Below are 22,639 nucleotides of genomic sequence, written 5' to 3'. Positions count from 1 at the left end.
CTCATTCGTCTATTTTTACATGAGTGAATCTGCTCGCGTGAGACACTATTCGCTCGTTCTCATTTAAATGTACACATTTTGTAATCTCCGTTACCGATTGAAATAAGACGTTCCTGACATTAGGATATGCCACATACAAGATGTCTAACTGTAGTTTTTATGACGACTTCAAACTTTTCTAGCTTTTAAAAATGGCAGTTGCGTAGCTTATATGTGGCATATCTTAATGTCAGGAACGTCTAACTTCTAACGGTAACGGAGATTACAAAATGTGTACATTTAAATTAGAACGAGCGTATAATCATTTTTGAGTGAGACAGTCTGAAGGACCTTGTCGACCTTCCGTGGCCCTTAAAGACGTCAGAGACATCCACCTCCCACCAGCTACTCCGTCACAAGGCTTCCTCACAAGCCCGATCGATCATTCAGTACTTTACCACGTGTGCGTCAATGTACGGCAGGGCTTTCTCCAGCTTTAATTTGTTTCCGTCCCACTCGTTGTTTGGGAGCCGATTTTGTAATTTTCATTGTTGAATCTGTCATTTTGAGCTCAAAAAATACATTTTCATCGTAACAAGACCGATCTGCAGTCATTACTAGATACAATTTTCACAAATTACTATCTACAAAACAGGAACAAATACGGAGAAAACTTCCGGACGTTTCATGCGACACACCAGTGTGGACGGGCACTTACATGCTAGTTGCAAGTTAATATAAGATCAGACACCCATTTAACAAGAGCAAAAAAAACAACTAATTACTAAATTATTAGGAATATCAAATTAAAAACGACTTTGCACAATTGCAAACTTTTCCAAGAATCAGTCGAAGTGTTGAATATTCATTGCTGATTTTATTGGGGGAAATTCTCATTTGACACGTAGTTTGTACAGGTTGGTTGGCAGTCCGGTTCGACACTACAACATTCTTGTCTCTCACCAGGGTGCACGGCAGAACAACGGCTGGTTACTCAATGGTACCACCATCTTTAAATAAGAACTTTTAAAGACCTTCAAATGACCTTCAAGATCTTGGAAAGATCTTCCAGTGATTTCCAAAACCTTCAAATGACCGCCAAACGTTCCAAAGATCTTTTACTGGCCTCCAAGACCTTCCAATTACCTTTAAGATATTCCAATGACCTCCAAGATCTTTGAAAGATTTCCAAGACCTTCAAATGACCGCCAAATGCTCCAATGATCTTTTGATGGCCTCCAAGACCTTCCAAATACCTCTCAAAAGCCAATGATTTGTGATCGTTCATCGGTGGCATAACGGTCACCTAAGAGTGGTATTGAAGAGGAGTTACAAAAAATGATATACATGTAGGGCTGATATGGCGTATTTTTGACAGTAACGCTCTGATATATCATATTGGTTATATATGACACGGGATATGTGACATGGTTGATATGGCATATCTTCAACATATCAAGGAGGTCGTTCGATATGGCATGGGTTTTCTCATGTCTAAATTTTCTATGGCATGTTTACAATCGTTTTTGGTCTTCAACTTGGCTCATTTTCTGTTCAGCTGTGAGAACCAAAATGAAGAAAAAAACATCATCCCCAGCCGAAACTTTTAGGAGAAATAGACTTCCGGGTAACATGTTTCCTCCAAATAGAAGGCCGCACAATCTTAACTCTATGGCTACCATCGTCGTCTGCACTGCTTTTGGCTTGTCTCCTGATACACAATCAGACGTTGCACATTTGTGACAGTTCTTACACCTTACTAAAATCTTGTAACGAAAACTGAGAAGTTACAGAGACTCCTTAGCACGAGCCGGTCCTTGAAATGGTCAAACAACGACGGAACAGGTCGTCATTCTTACATGTTGAAAAATGAGAATATACCGTGCTTTAACCTTCTCTGTGCTGAGGTATTCTCGTGGCACCAAATCTGTACGGGCTGCGGGGTAAGGCAGCAGGGAGAAGGTTAAAAAAGGTTATCGCAAACAATTGCAGGTAATCTGGCTTTTTTTCACACTTGCTGCACTTAGATTTATGGTCACTAGAGGGCGCTATCCACTGAGTCAAGATTGTCACAACAAACCCGAAAAAATCACTTTATAACACAGCCTGTTGCCTGTCCTTAGGTGCACCCTGTGTCAATGGTTAGTTAATAATCATTACAATAGCTGTCAATAAGGTAACACTGCATTAGTAATATACAAGAATTTCCCATTCATATCGGTACAAAAGATAATAATATAAGCATACAATAATACACAAGTTATGGTGCGTACATTATTCCATTCACATTTCTACCTAGCAATTTTCTATTTATATCTTAGTATATGTATAGATATGTATAATATATATGTATATTATATACAGGATATATGTATACAATTTTGGACACGACGTATTTCATGGTACAATGATTAGATAATAGCACGATATGGCAAGATACACAGCCTCATACGTACGTACACGCGATTTGGCCTGGATACCACTTATTGGCGAACAGGGTAAAAACTATTGGCACGAGACTTTTAAATTCATTAGATCCTGTCAACTCCGGCTGAGATGGTTGCCATGCTTCATTTTGTAACACAAAAACTGGCCGCTACTGGCAAATATACAAAGGCAAGGGAAAATCAACCAATGCCCAAATGCTTTTATAAGAACCTGCAATAATACGTACTAAGGATAACATTCTGCAATTTTGGCTGCAATCGAGACTTGATCGAGATATTTCTAAATAAAGAGGCTTTGCCGGTGTCTATCGCAGTTTACTGATCTATACTCTATCCCTACACCTACCGATATATACACTCAGTGCAGTCGCACACCACGTATTGTGGCACACCCTAATTATGTCACTATCCTACAATGTGCAGCATCTTAACTACATAGGAGTCCTATCTATATCTGACAGTATCTTATGCACTTAGCATTAAACACAGTTTGGCTTGTGCTGCATGCAGGCGGCAGGGGTGGTAGAGGACCAAGTGTGCTGCCTTGGGGAACATCCAACGTTTCCGTGTGTAGAAACGGCTCTGTATATCACTAAGTAGAGCTTCCTTTTCATTTGGCACGGGTCAGCATCAGAACTCCCCCTGCATGTCAGGACTTTGGACTATTCCTACAGCTGAGTAGTGTAAGGCTGGGTTGCACCACTATCAGAATAGGGGTGAGGTTTGGCTTGGTCTCATTTTAGCTAGATATATGGCCAGGCGCAGTCCAACTAGGGAGTGGGGAGTAATATTAAGTCACAACAAATTGTGTTGTACTTGGATGTTCACTGTGTAGTTGGGCACTATCCTCCAACTGTATGGCAGAACGTTGTGAGTAAAACGCAGCATAGTGGTCCCATCTTTTATATTTGGCAAAATCCTGGTCTCTTGGTGTCAGCTCACTGTTTAGATTGTGGCAGACCAAACATTACATTCGGCCTTCAGCTGCAGACTTTGTTGCTTAAAGGAATTATCAGAAAATCAACTCTGGACTGTCAATATTTCTGCTGCTTGTTTAGTGCTTGGCATGGAAGTGTTGGTACTGGTCCAATCCCCCCTCTTTCTTCATGATAGTGGACTCTCCCAACGTAAGAAAGGTGCTGAGCTGGACTATGCCATGTTCACTGTAGGGGTGTTGTGTTCAGGGAGTCTCGAACAGCCTGAGTCGGTCGGCGACACGCCCCGACCTTGGTCCTCTCTCCAAACTCTGTGCAGGGAAAATGATGAGTCATCAATATTAGCAGTCAAGTGTACGAAAATGGAAGAGAAAAAAAAAGAAATAAAGAGAAAAAGCATAAAGTATGTCAGAGCTCTAGCCAAATTGAATTTATTTTCTGTCATTCTAATTCCCAATGGCGGACAAATCCTGAAAATTCTTTTTGTCATTGTGTACAAATTTCTGTCATAACTGTTTAATTTGCAGGCTGTTGTTTTGATGTGCTTTATTCCAATTTGGAAATTTCTTTATCATTACCCAACGATTTAGCCCAAAAAGGTTGAAAGAATGGTCTTAAGATTTTTCTGTCATATGCAGGAAAATTCTGTCAAATGACGGAATGATAGGCAATGGCTACAGCCCTGTTGTATGTTAGAATTTAGGAACCATTACTAAGAACTACATAAAAAACAAACAAACAGAAACTTCCAAGTTAAACTTGCACTGAATCTTCTTGTTGCCCCTTGAGGGGCCATCAATGTATTAGTAAAGGAGGGAGCGGACTCTAAGATGAACACTTTCCAAACGTTGTACATTTTCACAAACATTAGGTCTTCACGGCAGTCCTTAGAATTAAAACAAACCGGTGAGGTCTTCAACTAGGCTCAGGCCACACCATCTTAATTTCTTGGTTAACGGATTTTTTTTAAATTTTAGCCAAAAAAAATAATGTAAAAAAAAGAAGGCTGGGGTGTAAACGTGCACCTGACCCTGTTCACTCCCTGAAATTGTGTGCACCAAAGTACAAACTTTCCTCTGAGATTCTGTTTTCCTGACAGTGGCTTTAACGGAATTCTGAAAAAAAATGCTAGATTGGAAAATCAACATGAAAACAGGATCTCACAGGAAAGTTTGTACTTTGGTGCACACAGTTTCAGGGTCAGGTGCAAGTTTTCACCCTAGCCTTTTGTTATAATGATGTCCTCATGCTAAGATATAAAAAAAAAAATCTGTTTACCAAGAAATTAAATTGGTGTGGCCTTAACTTGTTACTTGGCACACTGACGTTTAGTGCTTTATACAATTGTCTGAAAGTAAGTTGTGTTTATTTTAACTTTAAACCCAAATATTCTCCATGCATCGAGGAGCACGCTGTGGCCACATAACCTCAATTCTATGGATGACATCAGTGTGTACAATCATTCATTTTGCCTGTTTCCATTTTCCTCACTTCTGTTTCAGCTAGCCAATGACGTAACGTAATATCCAAGCAGATGTAGGGGACAGAGTTGTGACATTTTTCCAGCTCCCTGTTGCAGTTACAAACTGTTTTTCAACGTCTGCTTAGACTTTGGATGTGACGAAATCCACGAAATTGAGATTGTGTGGCCCGATCAAGGGTATCAGGTTTCAGAAGGTATCGAATTCTACATGTGTTATCCTGACGTTCTCTGGAGCGTGATTGTTTACCTTTCTGCCCACTTTTGATTCCTCGTCCTTGTGTGCGTGTGGAGGTACAGAGAGAACAACAACACAGACAGAACGTCAATAACGGCAACAAACAGACTGGGAAGGCTTGAAGTGGAGTGGACTCGTTCCTCAACTAACCGACATCTATTGTTTGTTTGTATTGCATACCCGGTAAACCGCATCAAGGCGTAACATACCAGGTTTGTACTGAAGAGTACAAGCTGTATATCCGGACAGATTTATATGATCCACACACACCGGGAAGGACCCCTACTCTTTTCGATATGTGTGTGTGGGGTTCTTTAACGTGCTTGAGGTATGGCTCTCCTCATAGACGGGACCATTTAACGTCCTATCCGAGGTACTCATTGTCACCTGAGTAAAGTGGGGAAAGCCATGTAAAGTGCCTTTCCCAAGGGCACAACGTCAACGGGACAAATCAGGGAACCCCGGATTCGAACCCGGTACCTCTGGGGCCAAACACCCTGCCACTACGCCACCGTGACGCCTATTGCACCGCAGTCAAGGCTTGACTTTAGGGATGACTGCGGTACAAAAGATGCTGGTAAGCTGGGGAATGAGTCCACTCTACTTTAGACTGGGAAGGTTTGATACAGTCAAACCTGTCCAAGAAGACCACTTAGTTGGACAGGTGGTCACTGTAGGCAGGTCATTCTCCATGCTTGTGTCGATGGGAAAATTATCTAAGGCACAACCAGGAAGTGGTCACATCGGCCAGGTGGTCCTTAATGTACACATTGAAATGAAAATGAAATGTGAAAAATAAAAAAAATAATGAAAAGATCACAAGAGAAAAGCAGAAGGAAGAAACAACACAATGCTGCAATGTAATGTGGATCTCTACTAACTCTGGGCACAGAGCATGTGTGATAAAATATATTCCTCACTATTCCACACTGCAGTGTGTGTCAAACACTTCATTTTTTAAAATTTATAATTCATTTTACCAGGGAAAAATCACACTCAGGTCTGTGGCCTGTTTTTCAATGTCCCTGGACACGTACATATACAATACAATTACACATCAGGAAGAACATAGTATTACACATTTTACATTATAAAGCTAACAAACATCAATTTCGTTCAAGTAACAGTAGAAATATCTAGCTACAGTCCATTTTTGAAAGCCGTCAACCAGGTAAATCGTCTTTGATCAGCAGAGAGTCTATTCCAAAGTGTTGGCCCCTGATACTGTAAACTGCCCTTAAAACATCAGGCATTTTGCTACATCTTGCTAAATCCCTCTTTTCTACCTAAATTCATTTTTATGTTGAGGGTTCAAAAAGCTGCTGACCTCTGACCTTGTCCTGACTACCAAGGTGACCTTTGACATTGTCTTGACTTGACTACCATACTGACCTTCGACCTGCGCAGCTTGACACGTATCGGCTCCGTGTCGTCAGAGAAATGTCTCTCTGTCGTCGAGCCAGCTTCCGGAAGCGCCACTGTCAGGAAGTCCGGTGTGCTCTTTGACCTCTGAATGTCTGTGAAAGGTCAAGGTTCAAGGTCGAATATGTTAGACCATGCATGTCACTTTAACCTTGAATGATGATATAGAATAAAAGGAGTGGCGGCACTCGACATTGGAGATGCTGACGGGGCAGAAGTTTAGCGAAGACGTCACAAGAAGAGAGCATTGAGAAATTCTGACAATTTTCTTAGCACAGGCATACATGTATGCCTTTATACCTGTGGCCTAGCTAGCCAACCCAGTTTGCTGTTATAGGACCACAGGAGGAATAGCAGGAATGTCAAGCAAATTGTGGATCCAAAGTCAAACTGGAAAATTGACATGAAAACGGAGACAATGGGAAAATCGTGTAAGGACTTCATAAATGGATGAATATAAGCCCAAATTCAATGTCTTTTGAATGATTATGTAACAAACAAATCTCTTGAAAATGGATTTATCTTACACACTCAGACCGCCCCTTTTAAGTATCTCCCTCTTTTTCAAACCAAGGAGTGAAAAACAAGAAGTGATGCAGTAAAAAGTTCAGATACAATGTCCAGGTACGTAGAAGAAGAAGCACTGAGGAACCAACAGGCACAACACAACACAGCACACACGGCACACACCAACACTTAACACAAGACTGGATGCTGAATGCAGAACAACATTCTCTCTACATACACACAGAGGACAGAGGAGGGAGGGAGAGAGCACGAGTTGAAAGATGACAGTTCTCTGTGGCTTGTGATGTGAACTTGAGTGAAGGGAGTGCATGGGGGGGGGGGGGGGGGTTACTGTGCCAGGGCCATGGGAGGGGCTGTGGTTGGAGGTGCACCACAAAGCAAACAAAAGATGTGCAAAAGCAGAAAAAAAACACACAAACTTTGATAAAAGTGAACTGCAAAGAAGGTGGTTGATTTTTTTTTCGTTAAAGTGAAACTTTGATTAATCAACCATAACAAACTCATCAATAATAAAAAACAGACCGTGTTAACTTGCAAATTAAAGTGGCCATGTATTACCATGGAAACCAAACCACCACACCAAACAAAAACACAGCATGCAAAATAAAAAACAAACGCAAAACATAACGTTACATAAACTTGAATCATGCATTATGGAGAGTTAAATAAAAGAGCATGCACGGGTGGCCAATGTAAGGCGAACCAACGAGATGCCATCTGATCGGTTACTGCATGGAAAGGTCAAACTGCTCTCCCGCTCAAAAAAATGGACTCGCCGGATTTAAAATTGAATCTCTCTCTTCTTCTCAGCTATTTAACCCAATCGCTCTAAATACAAGACTTTATGCACATGTGACTAGCATTTTCCGAACAAGTAGTTAAGGTACAGGTTCAGGTCCGGACCTGTACCTTAACCCGTGTACCCGTACCTGTACAGGTACACGGTTGAGATAGGGCTGGCGCGCCCCTGATGTAGATGTGCAAGTCACGTGTCCAGAGTGGTTGGATCAGACAGCTAAGAATGATTCAGTCAAAACTTCCAGCGAATTTTCAATTTGGAAACAGTCTTAAGTGCTTATATCACCAATGACACTAAAATACAACATCTCCTGATTACAAGCAACCATCATAAGTATTGTTTGATGAACAAAGAAGTTTGTAAAGAATCTAAACCCTTCTGATGTTAGTGAACATTGAATTTTACAAATCATACTTCCAGTTCTAGACTCCTGATGCGAAGTCAATTTGCAACGTCAAATTAAACATGGGATATCATACGCCCAAAACAGCTACTCAAGCAACTTTTGCTTGAGTTACTGTTTTGGGCGTATCTTATCATCTGGATGTATCTGTATCTGTATCTATATAGCCGGTATAACCGCCATTAGGCGTAACACACCAGCTTTGCAGGCACGCGGCGCGGCAGCAGCTGGTCATATTACACCGAACGGTCTGTTACACCTAGTCTTTGCATATCTGACTGCAACCGTTCTTTAAAGCTACTTAGTGAGGAAGCTCCTACAGTACTTGATGACAACGAGTTCCATTCTACTATGGTTCTCGGGAAATACAAATTTTTGAACACATCAATCCTTGGCTGATAACTCTGGTACTTAAAAGCATGACTATTTCTGGTACTCTTCTGAGCTGGCATTAGATACTTATCAGTCGGTACGTCCACAAGTTTATTAGTCATCTTGTACATCATGCAAAGTCTGGACATTGTTCTCCTGTCCTCAAGTAACGTCTAATCTTCATCAACTTAAATATTTATCATACTTGCTTGTAATCAGGAACTGGTGTATCTTAGTGTCATTGGCTGGGCTGTCTCCAGAACCAGAACTGTCCCAGGACGTAAAGTTGCTTCTTGGGACAGAAAAACCTTAACCCCGTCTGTTCCAAAAATGGGAAGTTTATGATGTGATATTGATAGAAATGCATTTTTGTAGGCTTAAGATGACAGACTCAACAACGAAAATCAAAGGTTTGGCTCTCAAATATTGAGAGGGACAGTACAAAATTTAAAGCTGGAGACAGCCCTGGTCGTTGGTGACAGAAGCACTTGAACCTTTCCGTGACGTAATCTTAACCGGCCAGACGAGCTCTCCTGATTGGTTCCTGCTGAGTGACCACCGTAAGGCGACACCGAGCGCTGCCGCCTGATTGGCTGATGGTTAGAGGTGGGGTGGGACGTTACCGTAAGCGGATGGCGCTGTTGCTGATGACGTGTAACGGGATGAGGACGCGCCCGCAGACGGGCTGTACCTGACGGACGATGCCGTTGCCGCGCCGACGAACACCGGCTCCTCTTCCGGCACGACTTCCGGGAGGTTCTTGGCGGCGCCCGGTTCGTCGTCTTGGCCACGCTCGTCGAGCTGGCTGCGCAGCGAGGCCACCTGGCGGTCGTGCCGGACGCGCAGGCCCTCGTACTCTAGCACCAGGCGCTGGTGCTTCTCAGCAAGGTGAAGCTGGTCCTGAAATTAAAGTGAAAACATTGTTTTAGTCGCCATGGAAACGAGAGAGGGAGCTGCAGGCGCTGGTGCTTCTCGGCCAGGTGAAGCTGGTCCTGAAATTAAAGTGAAAACATTGTTTTAGTCGCCATGGAAACGAGAGGGAGCTGCAGGCGCTGGTGCTTCTCGGCCAGGTGAAGCTGGTCCTGAAATAAAAGTGAAAACATTGTTTTAGTCGCCATGGAAACGAGAGAGGGAGCTGCAGGCGCTGGTGCTTCTCGGCCAGGTGAAGCTGGTCCTGAAATTAAAGTGAAAAATGTTGTTTTCGTTGCCATGGAAACATTTCATCTTATCAGACTAGTCTTGGGAATATAACATAAGGTGTTGGGTGTTGGTCATTGCAGAGGCTACCGGACGGTTTCTGTACTAGGGCCGGGAAAAACTCACGAGGAAGGAGGGAGGGAAGGAAGGGGGGAAGGGATATGCAATAAACATTATTGTCATTGTTTTAAAGTAAGAAATTATTGCAAAGAATTAACAATTAAATAACACAGCATGGATGGATGTAATGTACAGCAGCAAACATTTCAGCACCGAGGTCATCTCATAACAACAACCTACAACTTGGCTGCAAGTATTCAAAAGATCATCTTCAACTATCTGCATTTAGCCCTTTTGGGCATGACTATGCAATAAAAACCATTGTGATTGTTAAAGTAAGGAGTCAGCGAAAAAAGTCTACCAACTGCTACATGATGGTGTAAAGGTAGAAGTAGATATTATGTTAATGCACAGCAGCCAACATTCCAGCACCAAGGACATATCATAACAAGAACCTATACTGTGAATGCATTTAAGTGCACTCAATCAAAGTGGAAATGAGTACCTAGCTTCAGTTAGGGACATCCTCAAGGATGGGACGTGAAGCTGAAGGTCTCGTGTTTAAGGAGAGCCACATCCAATGCATTTAACTTTTTATGAAAAACTATCAGAGAGAACAGTTCAATATTTAAAAGGACAGTTCTCTGTTAAAATACTGTTTTACGGTACTAAAGCAACAGTAGCTAATTAAACTATTGGCATAAAACTTTGTCTTGAATTAATCTTCGTTTTAAAGACTACTTCAAGACATCCTAAATTGTCTTAACCTCATTAACATATGTATTCAGAGTTTTGGTATAAAACCTGGTGCTCTCAGTCCTATCATTAGTCACTGACGAAAGACAGTGGATGCTGTCTGAAACGTCTGACTGTTTCAAAATCTTATCCAGTTGCTTGAGTTATTATTTTTGGCGTATACTGTGAATGCATTTAAGTGCACTCAATCAAAGTGAAAATAAGTACCTAGCTTCAGTTAGGGACATCCTCAAGGATGGGACGTGAAGCTGAAGGTCTTGTGTTTAAGGAGATGCATTTAACTTTTTATGAAAAACTATTAGAGAGAACAGTAAATTGTCTTAACCACATTAACATATCTATTCAGAGTTTTGGTATAAAACCTGGTGTTCTCAGTCCTATCGTTAGTGCACTGACAAAAGACAGTGGATACTGTCAGCAACGTCTGTTTCAAAATCTTATCCAGTTGCTTCATTAATTATTTTTGGCATACTCTGTTAAAATGTTTTTTTTTACATTCAACTACCTTAACAAATCTAGTACACCCATATATGATATCAAAGCACAATTTGTTACAGGTCAGCCTCTGACATAAGCAGTTTTTCACGTTTAAAACCTCTGTACTGACAAAGTTTTGCTGTTTGATACAGATAAGTGGCCCGTGATAGGAGAGAAGTTTTTTTAGAAGTATGTTGAAAACTTCTGTCCTGAAAAAGAGTTGCTGTTTGAAATGGATAAGCTGTTAAAAAGAAGTTGGAAGCCACTCTTTCAAACATTGTTCTAGATGTGAAGTTTTGTAATTCAGTGATCTAAATGAGTGTGCCAATCTCTCCGTATTGTTGGAAGGTTATTTCTGACATAAAAGTGTACGGTAACAGTAGTTAAAAGCACAGTTAGACTGTGTGCGTGAGTAGTAATATACATGACTGTATATCCATTTCATAGCACATATAATTCTGTTAGATGATGTTCAATTTGCCACTAAAGTAGATTTGAGGAGAAAGCTTTTGCACAAAGTTCCTGTGTCAAGTTCATTCACTCCGTTTGAATGGGATTTTCATCACATTACATCTCATGTTTTGTCAACTGTGAAATTAAAACTCGAAGTATGATACACTTTCCACACAATGACTATGCATTGTAACTTTCTGTAGTGTGTATCTTATTACCTGGATGTCTAACTTTCATTGATGGTTATGCTTGGGCTTTGCAATTTCCATATACATGTACAAGGTATTTACAACATTACAACAATCATAAAAACGCACACTGTTACTTTTATTCCACACCATAAATGTACATAACTTTGATGGGTTTTCTGAAAACTCATCTTAGTTTATGTACTTATTACTTACATGTATCACCCAGACTGCAGATACACAGCTTGTAAAACATCTTTCAAGTGGAAAGTAACAAACTTAACTACAGTAGTACACTAGAAACCAGAAGTTTAGGCAAATTCTTCAATCTTGGTCTCTGAATTTTATCCAGTTATACTGTGGTTGAGATTAAGCTACCTTTATATATTGCTAACCCGGACTAAGGTCTTACCTTCATTAACATCTTCAATCTTGGATTTCCTGAAGTTCTGGCTTCCTGATGTCTTATCATATCTTTAAGAAGATGCCAATTCTAAGAAAACATAACCCAACCTCCTGGAGACATAGGCTCTTCCTTTAAGGAGCCCATCTCCTTTCCAAGTACAGAAATCTGACTTCCTCAATCCCAACAACAACTTGGCACTCGACTCTTTAGGGTAAAGATAAAAGTAGTTCCATATTAGCCTTCTTAAGGTACTCCTAAACCCGGGCTGAGGCATATGCTGATAATAAATTATTTCCATTAGACCTGGTGCTTTATAAGACCTATTTTTATAATCTATAATGTTTTTCCCTTCAATGTCACAATTTAACCCCTAAATTGAAGGGTAAAGTTGCAGTTTTCATGCCTCAGTACGGAGGGGGGATCATGGACAACAGCCTACTCCGCCCCCCTGGGGAGCCCAGATGGTCCCAGCTGGTCCCGTGGCGGGAAAACAAGAGGCCGCTACACCAATCAGGCTGCGCTAAGTGGATGACGACACGACTAATGTAGAATCCCCAAAGCTGTGCCAAGTGTGCATTTCCCGATTGAGTATTTGTAATAAACTGTACTGGTCTGAATTGCACGGATATGTGAACAACTACCACAAAAGAACTAGGTTCCACTCAGTAACGTTCATCTTTCTTCTTCATAAATCCATTGCCTACAAACTCTGATCTAAAGACTGTTACAGTAAGGACTGTCTTTCTTGGATCGAGGGATGTACATCGTAGAGCGACGTAACATAATGTTCCGACTTCACGGCATAATTTTCAACAAAAAGCTTGACTGCACCAATATAAGTATGACAATAGAACTAAATTTCAGTAAGTTAGGTTCATTTTTATTAGTAAAAACTTCAATGCCTTCAAACAGCGATCTAACGTTAACTGTAACGAATGAATTTCTTTCTTGGGTTGTCCATCCCGGAGTTACACAAATATTATCGCCAACTTCACAGCATATCAACAAATAAAGTTTACTTAGCAATAACTTCCGAAAACGTTACATACATGTCGATATTTTGTAGATACAACATCGAACGTGAAATAAGCAGATGTCTGGGCAAATATACAGAATCATCATAATTTTGATTTTGAGACCCAGCTTCACTTCGGACAAGTATATTTACGAATGTTCAACAATTAGCCCAAAAATCCCATACCACATCCAGCCATGCTATCTATCCCGACCACCAGTTCAACATCGTTGATCGCCAAGCCGCGTAAAAGCTGTCTTTGTCGCGAGAAAACGCGCGTATGTCCGTGCATCTTTGATCATCACAGCATGCACGGCATACTATTTTCGACAACAATGGGGTCGAGACGTGTCCGGCGTCAGAAACAAGTCTGTAACTCCAGAAAACCCGAGTAGGATTCCTCTAGAAAGGCCTCAGAATAATCGTTAAGACTTCTCCCACGAAGCTATGTAGGATAGAGCCTAGTCTCCAACCAGACCCAATAGATTGCAAAGACCGTATCCAACTGGAAGAAGGAGCTTATAGTGCAATCTAAGGTCTGGAACAAGTCGGTCTGAACAAAGGCTATTAACATCTAATTGTTACCTAATCAAACTGTGCTTCTGTAAGTGAGTTTATTACTCTCTGTCCGCACGGGCGTGCGGCGCCATGCCGGGCTGACACCTCCAGGTCGCGACTGAGAGGCGTTCACTTGGGCAGGGCTGTACCGCGAAAATTAAACTTCCCAGGAAAAATAAACTAAATGTTGCCAACAGAAAAGACTTGGTCTCTTTTTCAAAATCAATCTGTTACGAAGATCGCTACCAAAACTGCTTCAATCGTCACAAAATGCGATCAATTTTGACCAGTTACGTCGGAACTGTAAGGGCAATTCCCGCCATGTGGTCACGTGGAATCTTGCAGTTAATCTCTAGTAATAGTGGCTTGAACCCGAAACAGTAAACATTGTCTACGAATGTTTTTTTAAGAACGGTTTTCCATGATGCCACAAACATTGCCGATGGGTGAAAGAAACTGCTATTGTGAGAGCTTTTTACTAGGCTCAACCAAGGCGCGAACCTCCCACTGGGACGTGCGCGGGTGACTGGGCTTGGTCATAAAAAGATTAGTACCCCGGACATTCGTACGGCTGTTAGCATTACAACGAGGAGGGGCAGCGGCACCTTTATTGAATAGAAATGCTCCGCCCTGTTTGAGTTGTAGCAGACCTTGGGTTGGCTATGAAAACTCCTTCTGCATGTTGGATACGGTCTTTGCCAACCCGTAGGTCTGCTTGGAGACTAGATAGAGCCCTGTAAACGACTGTCTTCCGGGCTAAATCTCGTCCCGAAGCGGACGGCGCAGATCGCCGGGTCCGCCATTTTGTTTGACTCCGGGGGGAAATGACGTCACGTTCTGTTGTTGTGGCGTGTTTTGGCTGTTCTTCACTCCCTCCGGAAAACTTTTATCCATGTTTTGCCTTCTAAATCCGCCAGGAAGCGCTTTTTGAAAGGTCACTGACCCTCATTTAACAGGAAGTGATCGGGCCCGTGGAATGCGGCCAAAAAAACAGTGATTTCGACACTTTTACGGCCCCTGAAGGGGAAAAACGTTACATATACAATATATATATGATTTTCAAAACGAATCCATGGTAAAACTACGTATGAAATATGGGGGGAAAGGTCATTTTTGTGGAGATAACCCTCTAAACTAAACCATCAAATTTCGCCGAAACAATGCCGTGCTATTTGAGTCGGTGAAGGCTGGCTGCATAGGGGGCAATAAAAATAACCGAAAAAAATTCCTTAAAAAATCAGCATTTGAAAATATGAGAGAAAAAAACGTGATATTTTTACTATTACCATTATGTACATTTCTGAGAAATACCATTGATTTTTACCCCAGCCCTAGCCTGGAAATTCGATTTTTCTAAAAATGGGCGTGGCCCCATTACTATTGATGACGTCATCGTGAAGTCATAAAAATTTGCATAAATTACCGTCTTGCAACAAGGTATTATGTTACAAAAGCTCAAAGTCCATAGTTAACTGCAACATATAGTTTGATATACCCTTTGAATTCCTCAGCCGGGGTTTAGGCGTACCTTAAGCCTGTAGGTTGTTATTCACTGTGTCTAGGGCAGGGTACTGGAAAGTGGAACCCAAAACTTTCCTCCACTGCCTTTTGCCTGGGTGGAGTGGGGAAAGTCATTTTAAAGTGTCCTTCCAAGAGCATAACATCTGATTCAGTGATATGTCAGGGCATTTGAACCCAGGACCTCTGGGATCTGAGGACCAAACAGTACCCTTTAAACCAACACAATGCCACTGAGACCTTTTAAGGAAAACATCTAAATCCTAAGAAATCACTACTTAAACATTCCTTACCCTCCTAGCAGACTTGAGCTCTTCCTTTAAGGACCCGACCTCCTGTCTTAAGTACTGCAGCTCCGACTGCTTGACTCTTAAAGACACCTGGAGTTCATACAGGTTGGGGTTGTCCTTCCCACCCGACAGTTCCCGAGTTCCACCGCTTTCCAGGCGCTGCACTCGCTTCATCTCTTCCGTCAGCCTGTACCCGGGAATGCATCGTTGAAGGTCAGACATTCAGGACTGGTAGAACATTACTCAAAAGAAAATAAATGAAGTAATTCTTTCAAATGAATGAATGAATGAATTAATTGATTAATTAATGGTTTATTAAGAACACTATTGTACACTGTACAATATCACATTATCTTTAAGTTAAAAACAAGGAAAATACAACTGACGTCTTGAACATACATTATAAAAACATCCCTAACGCTTAAAAGGTTTCGTGTAATACAGATCAATCAACTTTATCGACAACTCCGTGCAAATACAAGATTCCAAAACGGTACTTGATTGGATACATTCTCTAAAAAGTCAGACATTTAAGTAATATATGTGTAACAAATCATTCTCAGTCACTGAAGAAAGACAGTGGATGCTTTCAGAAATGTCTAACTGAATTTATCTGTTGCTTGATTTACTTTTCATTGGCATTGCCAACATTGTCATTACTCTGGTGCACTCATTTTGATCAACTGTGAAATAAATAAACAAACAAACAAACAAACAAGCGCGCACCTTGCGCTGAGCTCCTGGTTCTGCTGCATCAGGTCCTGCAGCTTCCCCTGAACCTCCTTGATGGTCGCAGCCTGCGTCTCCACCCGCTGATCAAGGTGCGACTTCTCCACACACTTGGCCGAGAACTGTTTGGACAGGACCTCCACTTCACGGTTTAGGGCTTCGATTTCCTTCCTGTACACAGCACAAGAGCGAAAACATGATCAAGGTGTGATTTCTCCACACGATTCAGGGTTAGGAGACTTGATCCTTTTCTGTATAATTACAATCCAACCATTAAAACATTATCAAGCTGTGATTTCTCCACACTGTTTGGAAAAAAACACCATGTCTTTCCTTCCTATAAACAACACAAAAGTTGATACATGACAAAAGTCTGGCAAGTAGACACTCTAGGAGAGACACCTGGCAGATTATGAAAAAAACTGCAGGATATTCCAGTGCCAACACTGACATTGGGCTTACTTGTATTGAAATAGGCACAATAATGTTCTTGCTTTTTGGTAGTTATCTTGATTCTGCATGTTTCCATCATTTGATAGGACCTGGTTTCACAAAATGTCACGTTATTCTGAGGTGTCACTAACACTTACTAAAAGAATAGGACCAAAGGTGAATAGGTCTCCAGAAAAGTGGTAGGTAATAAAACAGAGGCGACCCTACAAATATCTAGGTGCACTGGTGCGCCCATAGTAAAAAAAACTGCATAGCTCCAATTTTGGGTGCACAAATGTGCATAATTATGCACCCAGTATTTCCAGCCCTGGGATATATCAACCACAGGACTAATAGCTGTTTAGAAAGCTACAATCAAGAAAGAAAGGCGCTGTTTAAAAAGGCCACCAAATTCCATCCAAACTTCCCCATGTTTACAGAACAAAAGAAAACTAATCTCCTGTTAACATCACAAAACCCACACGTTACAGAAAAAGTGGGAGCATTCGTCTTCCACTGTCTCGAAAAAAGAAGTCAAACCCAAATAAGATAGAATTCAGTGTTAGTATTAGAACTAGAAAAGTCACATGCCATATCTTTACCAATTGTCTGTCCGCCCTTTCCTGTTACATGTACTTGCAATTAGCCTACGGGCAAGAACTTGCAATAAACTTATTGGTATTATAATAAAACCGAGGGTCCCGTACTGGTGTTCCTGTCTAATGTCCTCCAGGTCCTGCGACGTCTGCCCGGCCTCCATGCGAGCCTTCGCCACTTCCCTCACCAGCTCGTCTCGGTGCGCCTTCTTCATGGCCTCAATAGCTGCAGTAAACAACAACAACAATAAACATCATAGTGTAAACAACAAAGATGTTATAGTGTGGGTCCTCACCATACACTCTTAAGCTCTGAGTACTATTCTTATATTTAGGAAAAGGAGATACATAAATAAAGAAAAAAAAACACCTGCTACCGCAACAATCTCCGAAGTGTCTTGACAAAAGCAGAAGTAGACATTGATAACAGTTCTTCCTAGGTGGCATTGTATATAGAGCTCTAGAGGCATGTGATTTTGATTTTACTGACAAACGGAGGTTGATCGGGCCAGCTGCTACTGTGTGCATCTTTTGCTGGTAGGTTATACTAAATCTTTGGTGGAGACTACATTGTGTGTATAGTACAGTACAGAAGTTAATAGAGTTTTAGAGAAAGCAACACTCGAAATCCACTGACCTGCAATAGTTGCTGCAGTCTCCTCGGCCAGAAGTGTTTCCTTCTGTTCCTCTACCTTCTCCAGCTCACGTTGGTGAGCGCGCTTCATGTCGTCAAGCATCCGCTGGTGGGAGTCTTCTAACGAGCTCAGGGCCTGATCACTCACGGCCTAACAAACAAACAAACAGTTACATTAACGTTGGTGTGCACATTTCATGTTGTCAGGCATCCGCTGGTTGGATTCCTCGAGTGAGCTCAGGGCCTGATCACTCACGGCCTAACAAGCGAACAAATAAACAGTTATATAAACATTGGTGCACACGCTTCATGTCGTCAAGCATCCGCTGGTGGGAGTCTTCTAATGAGCTCAGGGCCTGATCACTCACGGCCTAACAAACAAATTTAAACAAACAATTATATTAACGTTGGTGTGTGCGCTTCATGTTGTCAAGCATCCGCTGGTGGGAGTCTTCTAACGAGCTCAGGGCCTGATCACTCACGGCCTAACAAACAAACAAAGAAACAATTATATAAACGTTGGTGTGCGCGCTTCATGTCGTCAAGCATCCGCTGGTGGGAGTCTTCTAACGAGCTCAGGGCCTGGTCACTCACAGCCTAACAAACAAACAAACAGACAAACAATTATATTAACGTTGGTGTGCGCGCTTCATGTTGTCAAGCATCCGTTGGTGGGAGTCCTCGAGTTAGCTCAGGGCCTGATCACTCCAGCCTAACAAACAGACATGCCAGTTATCCCAATGTTGAGCTTCCAGTGACTCCCGGACCTACTTCAGGCCCTGGTCACTAACCTAACAGCCCAACCTGATGCTCTCCAGTTGGAGTGCAGAATTCTGCAGATGCGTTGTAGAATTCTGAATTCTGAAAGTCCGGCACAACAAAAATCTGAATTCTGCTCTCAACTGCAGAATCCTGAACAGAATTCTGCTCTCCATTTCAGGATTTTACACAGAAGTCTGCCCTCAAATGCAGAATGCACAGAATTCTGCTCCCCATTTCACAGACTTTTGCTCAGAATTCTGTTTCCAAATGCAGAGCTCTGCAGAACTGAACTAGTCCCCTGGGACCTACCGATGTTACCATGCTCTAATCACACTCTACAATACCAAGTTTTCTTCCCGAACCATGCCACACTAATACAATTTTTCCCGATTCGGAGTGTTTTTCTGGATCTATAGTGTTGCCTGTTGTCTCTAGTTCTGTGTGCCAAACCCACCTTGATGCTGTCGAGCTCCTCCTCATACTTCTTGCTGTGCTCCTTGCCGGGCACACCTGAGGCCTGGCTGCGGTGTAAGGCTCGCTCAAACTCCTCCTTCTGTCTCCTCAGAGCCTCCTCGTACTCAGCCTCCACTTGGTGGATCTCCTCCTCAAGTTCCTGCACTCTAGGGGGCGGGAAAATAGAGATTTGTTTTACAAAAAAGGAATGTAAACTTTAAGGTAGTTCTATAGCCGTTTTGAGGGCAGTGGGTTGTTACACACAGGGTCTGGGAAAGGGTGTTGGAAATGGATCTCCTCAAGTTCCTGCACTCTAGGGGGCGGAAAATTGGAGATTTGTTTTCTTCTTCTTTATTTTTTCATGGCTTTGCTACTGAACTAAATTGAGTACGGAGATGGTTATACTAGGAGATAGCAGTGAACATAAGTTTTGAAGGCTTGCAGGTTGTATGGGGGAGGGAAACAGTTGTAATCGAGAGAGTTCCATAGTTTGGCAGTCCGTGGGAAAAAAAAGGTAGGTAGTCCCATAACCTTTTTGAGTTGTTATTCACTGTGTCCTGGGCCAAACGCCCTGACTGTTACATAAACACGATGCCACAATTTGTTTGCAAGAAAGGCTCGTACCTTGGAGGCAGACTAACAGAAGGAAAGAAATCCAATAATGCAGAGCTGTAGCCTTGTGGGTCCTTCCATGTGATCATACCTAATGTGTCTCTACCGATCATATACTACATTTTGAAACCTTAAAGATATTACACCAACCTTTTCCTGAGTTCCTCGGACTCCTGGTCAGTCTTGGCTGCTTCCTGGGCGAACCTCACGGCTGTCAGCATGTCATTCCGAACCTGGAACAGGCCAGACAACAATAAGGATTATTGTCAAAGGGCTTAGGATTGCTCCATGCCTCTTCATTTCTAAAGACCCAAACAAAGTTAATGATAATAACAAGGATGTACAGGACAGAAATAAAGGATCATCGTCAAAGTGTTTGACATTCTTTCTGATTTTGGTCTGACTTAATCTTGCTGGTCCATAGAGCTGCAAACAGTATAGTTACCATGACTACATGCATGGTTGCCATGACTACCTGTGTGCTTGCCGTGACTAGAAATGCGTTTGCCATGACTACATGTACATGTGTGCTTGCCATGACTACATGATGGTTCTGGTTGCTATGACCACATGTGTGGTTGCCATGACTACATGTTTGGTTGCCAAGACATGTCTGGTTGCCATGGTTACCTGCTCTAGGTCGTCCTCGTGCGCCTGCTTGGCGGCGGCAAGTTTCTCCTCCCACTCCTGCTCCAGCTCCTCCAGGCGCTCCCGGAGAACGTCGCCCGACACAAACTCGGCCTCCTCCTCCGTGCTGCAGCCCACAGACGCCACCGTCTTCTGGAACGAACGCGTCACCTGGGGACAGATAAACAGACATTTAACCGTAACCCGTCTTAATCTCCTTCTCCTTGCCATAACCCTTTACCGTGCTGATGCCTACGTACGCTATACTGTCTTCTGGAACAAACTTGTCACCTGGGAACAGACATGTACATGTGAAATGAACACCCTAACCCTAGGCCATTACACTTTACCGTACTGACGCCCAACAATGCTACTGTCTTCTGGAACAACCAAGCAACATGGGGACAAACCTATCTCAACTGTTTTATCTATTTACTCACCTCTTCCCTTGCGGTGTCAATCTCCCTGGCCAGCACGTCCCTGAGGTACCCCACCTCCTCTTCATACTGTTTGGTTGCCATGACTACATGTGTGGTTGCCATGACTACATATGTGGTTGCCATGACTACATGACTTTTGTGGTTGCCATGACTACTCACCTCTTCCCTTGCGGAGTCGATCTCCCGGGCGAGCGCGTCCCGTAGCCCCCCCACCTCCTCCTCGTGCTGGTGCTTGAGGGTCTCGATGAGCTCCGTCAGCTGGTCCACCTCGGCGATGCTCTCCCTGTTCTTGCGCTGGAGGTCCTCCTGAGACGTCTGCAGCTGCGTCTTCAGCTGATCCAGCTCCTTCTGATGCCCCTCCCGGAGCTGGGACACCTCCTTCTTATGTCTGACAGGTGAAGAAATACATACAGGGTCAGCTAAACAGTATAGATATTACCACAAAGCTATGACACCTCCTTCTTTTGTAGAGGTGAAGAAATACATACAGGGTCAGCTAAACAATATAGATATTACCACAAAGCAATGTTTGTAAGTTGACAGACTTCTAATCAATGTTAGTTAGAGCTTGCATGGAAAACATATTTTTGTGTGTCTTAAACCTTTTGGTGGGCATCTTGCAGCTCAGACACTTCCTTAATTCTTACATTGTATGTCTACAAATAGGTAGAATACATTCAAATAAACTACTTTGAAGTCATTTATCGGCCATGGGCATACATCACTCCATATTGCCCTATCCAACATCATTTGTCCTAAGTGTCTACACATACCTGGATGCCATGTCTTGTACACATGTATGTATGTAAGTAAGTCGAAGGCTGAGCCTACACATACCTGGATGCCATGTCTTGTATCTTGACTTCCTGGTCGACGGAGACAGACTTGCCCTCGATCTGGATGGGACTGGTGCAGGTGTCGCAGTGGGTCTTCTTCATCTGGGTCTGGGAAGGGAAGGGGAGGGGGGACAAAACGTCAACAAAACGTACCTTCAACGCTTACTGCACATAAGTTTTGGATCCTTCAATCACAAGGAAACTTTACCCACAACCCATCTACACGACCCCCACCCCATCTCAAGGTCATCCTGTCTAGTGAAACAATAGTGGTCCCTCATTCCCACCTGTCTCAGGGTCTCCATCTCCTCCTGCATCCCTGCGATCTGATTGGTGCTCTCCTGCCACTTTAACTGTATCCTCATCCCATCTACACTACCCCCGTCCCATCTACAGTCCTCCAGTCTTTAACTTGAAACCCCACCCCTAATTCTCAAGTGGTCCCGTCCATCCCTACCTGTCTGAGGGTCTGCATCTCCTCCTGCATCCCTGCGATCTGATTGGTGCTCTCCTACCACTTCCACTTTAACTTTATCCTCACCCCATCTGCACTACTCCCATCCCATCTACAGTCCTCCAGTCTTTAACTCAAAACCCCACCCCTAAATCTCAAGTGGTCCCGTCCATCCCTACCTGTCTCAGGGTCCCCAGTTCCTCCTGCATCCCTGCGATCTGATTGGTGCTCTCCTACCACTTCCACTTTAACTTTATCCTCACCCCATCTGCACTACTCCCATCCCATCTACAGTCCTCCAGTCCTTTAACTCAAAACCCCACCCCTAAATCTCAAGTGGTCCCGTCCATCCCCACCTGTCTGAGGGTCTCCAGCTCCTCCTGCATCCCTGCGATCTGATTGGTGCTCTCCTGCCGCTCCCTCTGCAGCAGGCTCTCGTACTTCTCCCGCGTGTCGATGATGTTTCGCGAGTGTTCGATGGCCAGGCTCTCCAACGTTCGGGCCGACGGAGAGCCGCGGACGTCCTGGAACACCTGCAGAATC

General features: G+C 42.9%; 1 protein-coding gene across 9 annotated transcripts in view; it reads right to left on the bottom strand.

Moving 5' to 3' along the window:
- Positions 1-836: 836 nt before the first annotated feature.
- Positions 837-22,639, bottom strand: part of LOC136440092 (protein outspread-like) — a 124,515-nt gene continuing 102,712 nt past the window's right edge. For 7 of the 9 annotated variants that reach the window (XM_066435884.1, XM_066435887.1, XM_066435889.1 and 4 more), the window contains 13 exons: positions 22,453-22,629; positions 21,644-21,750; positions 20,966-21,194; positions 20,370-20,537; positions 19,890-19,972; positions 19,129-19,294; positions 17,916-18,063; positions 17,390-17,504; positions 16,248-16,421; positions 15,525-15,708; positions 9,227-9,503; positions 6,472-6,596; positions 837-3,672 (listed from right to left, as the gene is read on the bottom strand). In XM_066435884.1, the coding sequence (XP_066291981.1) occupies positions 3,607-3,672; positions 6,472-6,596; positions 9,227-9,503; positions 15,525-15,708; positions 16,248-16,421; positions 17,390-17,504; positions 17,916-18,063; positions 19,129-19,294; positions 19,890-19,972; positions 20,370-20,537; positions 20,966-21,194; positions 21,644-21,750; positions 22,453-22,629 (2,019 nt within the window). In that variant the 3' untranslated portion in view covers positions 837-3,606. Of the gene's footprint in view, positions 3,673-6,471; positions 6,597-9,226; positions 9,504-15,524; positions 15,709-16,247; positions 16,422-17,389; positions 17,505-17,915; positions 18,064-18,304; positions 18,398-19,128; positions 19,295-19,889; positions 19,973-20,369; positions 20,538-20,965; positions 21,195-21,643; positions 21,751-22,452; positions 22,630-22,639 lie in introns of those variants that run through there. The other 2 variants (XM_066435890.1, XM_066435892.1) reach the window with 2 other exon arrangements.

This window comes from Branchiostoma lanceolatum, chromosome 8, assembly GCF_035083965.1.
Source record: "Branchiostoma lanceolatum isolate klBraLanc5 chromosome 8, klBraLanc5.hap2, whole genome shotgun sequence".
NCBI lineage: Eukaryota > Metazoa > Chordata > Leptocardii > Amphioxiformes > Branchiostomatidae > Branchiostoma > Branchiostoma lanceolatum.
Note: the sequence above shows the minus strand (reverse complement) of the source record. Positions and strands in the feature narration are given on the sequence as shown.